We start from the raw sequence: 3,505 nt of genomic DNA on the forward strand, positions 1-3,505 counted from the left end.
AAGGTGAACTCCCTTGCCTCACTGTAGGCCTGACTTTGGGTTTTACTTATTTATTTTTATTTTTTTAAAGATTTTGTTTATTTGACAGGCAGAGATCACAAGTAGGCAGAGAGGCAGGCAGAGAGAGAGGAGGAAGCAGGCTCCCTACAGAGCAGAGAGCCGGATGCTGGGCTCCATTCCCGGACCCTGGGATCATGATCTGAGCCGAAGGCAGAGGCTTTAACCCACTGAGCCACCCAGACACCTCATGACTTTGGGTTTTAATTGACATGATCTAATCACAGGATCAGGTGGAAGCCAGTCTCTATATAAGACCACAGTCATGCTTCTATCCTTTTCTGAGCTATCCATATTCTACAACTTTCCTTCTAAGAGTCATCATATAAACATTATAAACTTTGACCTCTGCCTCAGATTCTACCTCTATGGGGCTGAGAAAAACCTTGAAGTAAGAATTGAAATAATTTTTCAAGCATAAAAAAGTTGAATAAAAGTAAAAGTTAGGTTTTAACATTAAGTTAAAATATACATCATGTTAGAAGCATTTGGTGACAGAAGTAGCAGGCATTCTGGTTCTCCTGTGATTTGTATAACTTTGATTTATTCTTACAATGCAGCCTAAGGTACATGGCCCAATCACAGAAAAGAAGGTATACTTCTGGCCAGTTTCTTCAAGGCACCCTGCATGTCACTATTTCTCAGACTGTAAATAAAGGGGTTCATCATTTGAGGAATCACGATGTACATCACTGAAGCCATGGTATTCCTCCTGGAAGAGTCACTAACTGCGGAACTAATGTACACTCCAACAGCCGTCCCATAGAACAAGGACACAACTGACAGGTGAGACCCACAGGTGGAGAAAGCTTTATACTTTCCACTCTCTGACGGCATTCTCAAAACAGAGGAGAAAATTTGAGTGTAAGAGAAAATGATTCCAGAGAGAGGAACACCCCCAAGTAAGCAAGCCAAAACATACACCAAGATATTATTGATGAAAGTATCAGAACAGGCAAGCTTGACAACTTGAGCAAGCTCGCAGAAGAAGTGGGGGATGTTCGGGTCCTTACAGAAGGATAGCCGTAGCACCATCAGACTATGGAGCAGGGCATTGGCAATGCTAATGAGCAAGGAGAGCACCGTCAGCAGGCCACAGAGTTGGGCATTCATGATAACGGTGTACCTCAAGGGATGGCAGATGGCCACATAGCGGTCATAGGCCATTGCTGCAAGGAGAAAATTTTCCAAACAGACAAAAATCAAGACAAAGCAGACCTGGGTGAGGCAGCCTGTGTAACTGATGCTCTGAATCTGTGCTTGGATGTTCACCAGCATCTTTGGGATGGTGGTTGTGCTTAAACAGATGTCAGTAAAGGACAGGTTGGAGAGAAAGAAGTACATAGGGGAGTGGAGGTGGGAGTCAAAGATGACAGCCAGGATGACCAGCAGATTTCCCAGGATGGTGACCAGGTACGTGGACAGGAACAGATTGAAGAGGAGAGGCTGCAGTTCTGGATCATCTGTCAGTCCTAGGAGAAAGAATTCTGAAAATACTGTTTGGTTTCTGGGTTCCATGTTGTTGATGAATCTGATGGAAAAGATGGAGTGAAAATTAAAAAAAAAAAAAAAGAAAGAAAAGGAAGAGTCCCCAGATGAGCCCCAGCAACTTCACTTGGGAATTGTTAGAAATGCAAATTCTGGTTTCAGTCCAGATTGCTAATAAACTCTGAGGTGAGGACCAGTGATTGATTTTTGGCAAACCATCCAGTTGAATTTGATATACACCCAAGTTTGAGAGCCAGTTCTTTTAGAAAAATGAAAAAAAAAAAAACCACTATTGAGGATCCATGTGAATGTTCCAACTTTCCCTCTGCTAATTTTTCCCTCTAACATCATTTTGCACTCTTCTATGTGGCCTTTTTTTTTTCTTTAAATCATCAGCTTTGTCAGAAATATTTCTTGCCTTCAAACAAATAGAAAGACAGGAATGATGTTATCCTATCTATCCTATAGAGTCTGCTACTGAATCTTTGACATGCTCAGAATCATCTGAAAAATGTGTCAAATTTCTGATGAGTTAAATCATAGTATTACTCCATTAACCCGTGGGGACACTTAGGGGAGGTGACACTTACATCATGGATGTGCAGTACACAGTGTGTCGCAAAGACTAGGTCTGAGTTCAGATCATCTGACTGCTGAGTTGACCATCCTTTTTTTTTTTTAATGTGTTTAAGTTTTTACTGAAATTCCAGTCAGTTAACATACAGTGCAATATTAATTTCAGGTAACAGAACAGTGATTCAGGGGCACCTGTGTGGCTCAGTGGGTTAAAGCCTCTGCCTTCAGCTCAGGTCATGATCTCAGGGTCCTGGGATGGAGCCTGGCATCGGGGTCTCTGCTCAGCGGTGAGCCTGCTTCCTCCTCTCTCCCTCTCTGCCTGCCTCTCTGCCTATTTGTGATCTCTGTCAAATAAACAAATAAAATCTTAAAAACAAAACAAAAAACATTACAGTGATTCAGTACCTCCACACAATACTAGGTGATCAACACAAGTGCCTGCCTTGATCCCCATCATCTAACCAATCCCTCCACCCCCTCCTCTCTGATAATCATCCATTTGTTCTCTACAGTTAAGAGTCTGTTTTTTGGTTTGCCCCCCTCTTTTCTTTTCCCCCTGTACTCATTTGTTTTGTTTCTTAAATTCCACATATGGAATGACTTGACGGACTTGACCAATCATTGTTAATGCTTCTGGATGATATGGCATTACTATTCCTAAACCATCTCATGTTTCATAATTTCCCTTAAAATGTTAATATTTATATCTTGAGAAATGCCATAAACCTTTCCCTAACCTACAAGGCATGTCCACCTCTACCCATGATGTAGAGTAGCAGTGTGAAAAAAAATGCAGCCTGTCATGGCATCCATTCAAGTATATGCTCTGCACCTGAGTATAGATTGAAAAATGTTGCTTATAGGGACTCCTGGACGGCTCAGTCGGTTAAGCATTTGCCTTTGGCTCAGGTCATGATCTCAGGATCCTGGGATTGAGTCCCATATTGGCCTCCCTGCTCTGTGGGGAGCCTGCTTTCCCTCTGCTTGTGCTCTTTCTCTCTCTCTCTCTGGCAAATAAATAAACAAATAAAATCTAAAAAAAAAAAAAGAAAGAAAGGAAAAGTGAACTGGGAGAAATTGGAGGGGGAGACAAAGCATGAGAAACTGTGGAGTCTGAGAAACAAGCCAAGGGTTTTGGAGGGGAGAGGGTGGGTGTTACATGAGCCTGGTGGTGGATATTAAGGAGGACATGTATTGCATGGAGTACTGGGTGTGGTGCATAAACAATGACTCTTGGAACACTGAAAAAAAATAAAACAAAATTAAGATGTTAAAATAAAAAAGAAAAGAAAGTGTTGCTTATTGACTTGAAAGTCATAAGATTCCTCCATGGAAATGCTACTCATCTGTGTTAGTGGTTCATTCTAAGAAAAACTAGGCAACT

At 41.7% G+C, this 3,505-nt stretch overlaps 1 protein-coding gene across 1 annotated transcript; it reads right to left on the bottom strand.

The window, feature by feature from the left end:
- Positions 1-636: 636 nt before the first annotated feature.
- On the bottom strand, positions 637-1,596 carry LOC308349656 (olfactory receptor 7G2-like; the record flags this gene model as incomplete). The annotated part of the gene is made up of 1 exon (XM_080814448.1): positions 637-1,596. The coding sequence occupies exon 1, from the start codon at positions 1,573-1,575 to the stop codon at positions 637-639; it is 939 nt and encodes a 312-aa protein (XP_080670574.1). The 5' UTR covers positions 1,576-1,596.
- Positions 1,597-3,505: the final 1,909 nt, after the last annotated feature.

Source organism: Martes martes, assembly GCF_963455335.1.
Source record: "Martes martes genome assembly, chromosome: 1".
Classification (NCBI taxonomy): domain Eukaryota; kingdom Metazoa; phylum Chordata; class Mammalia; order Carnivora; family Mustelidae; genus Martes; species Martes martes.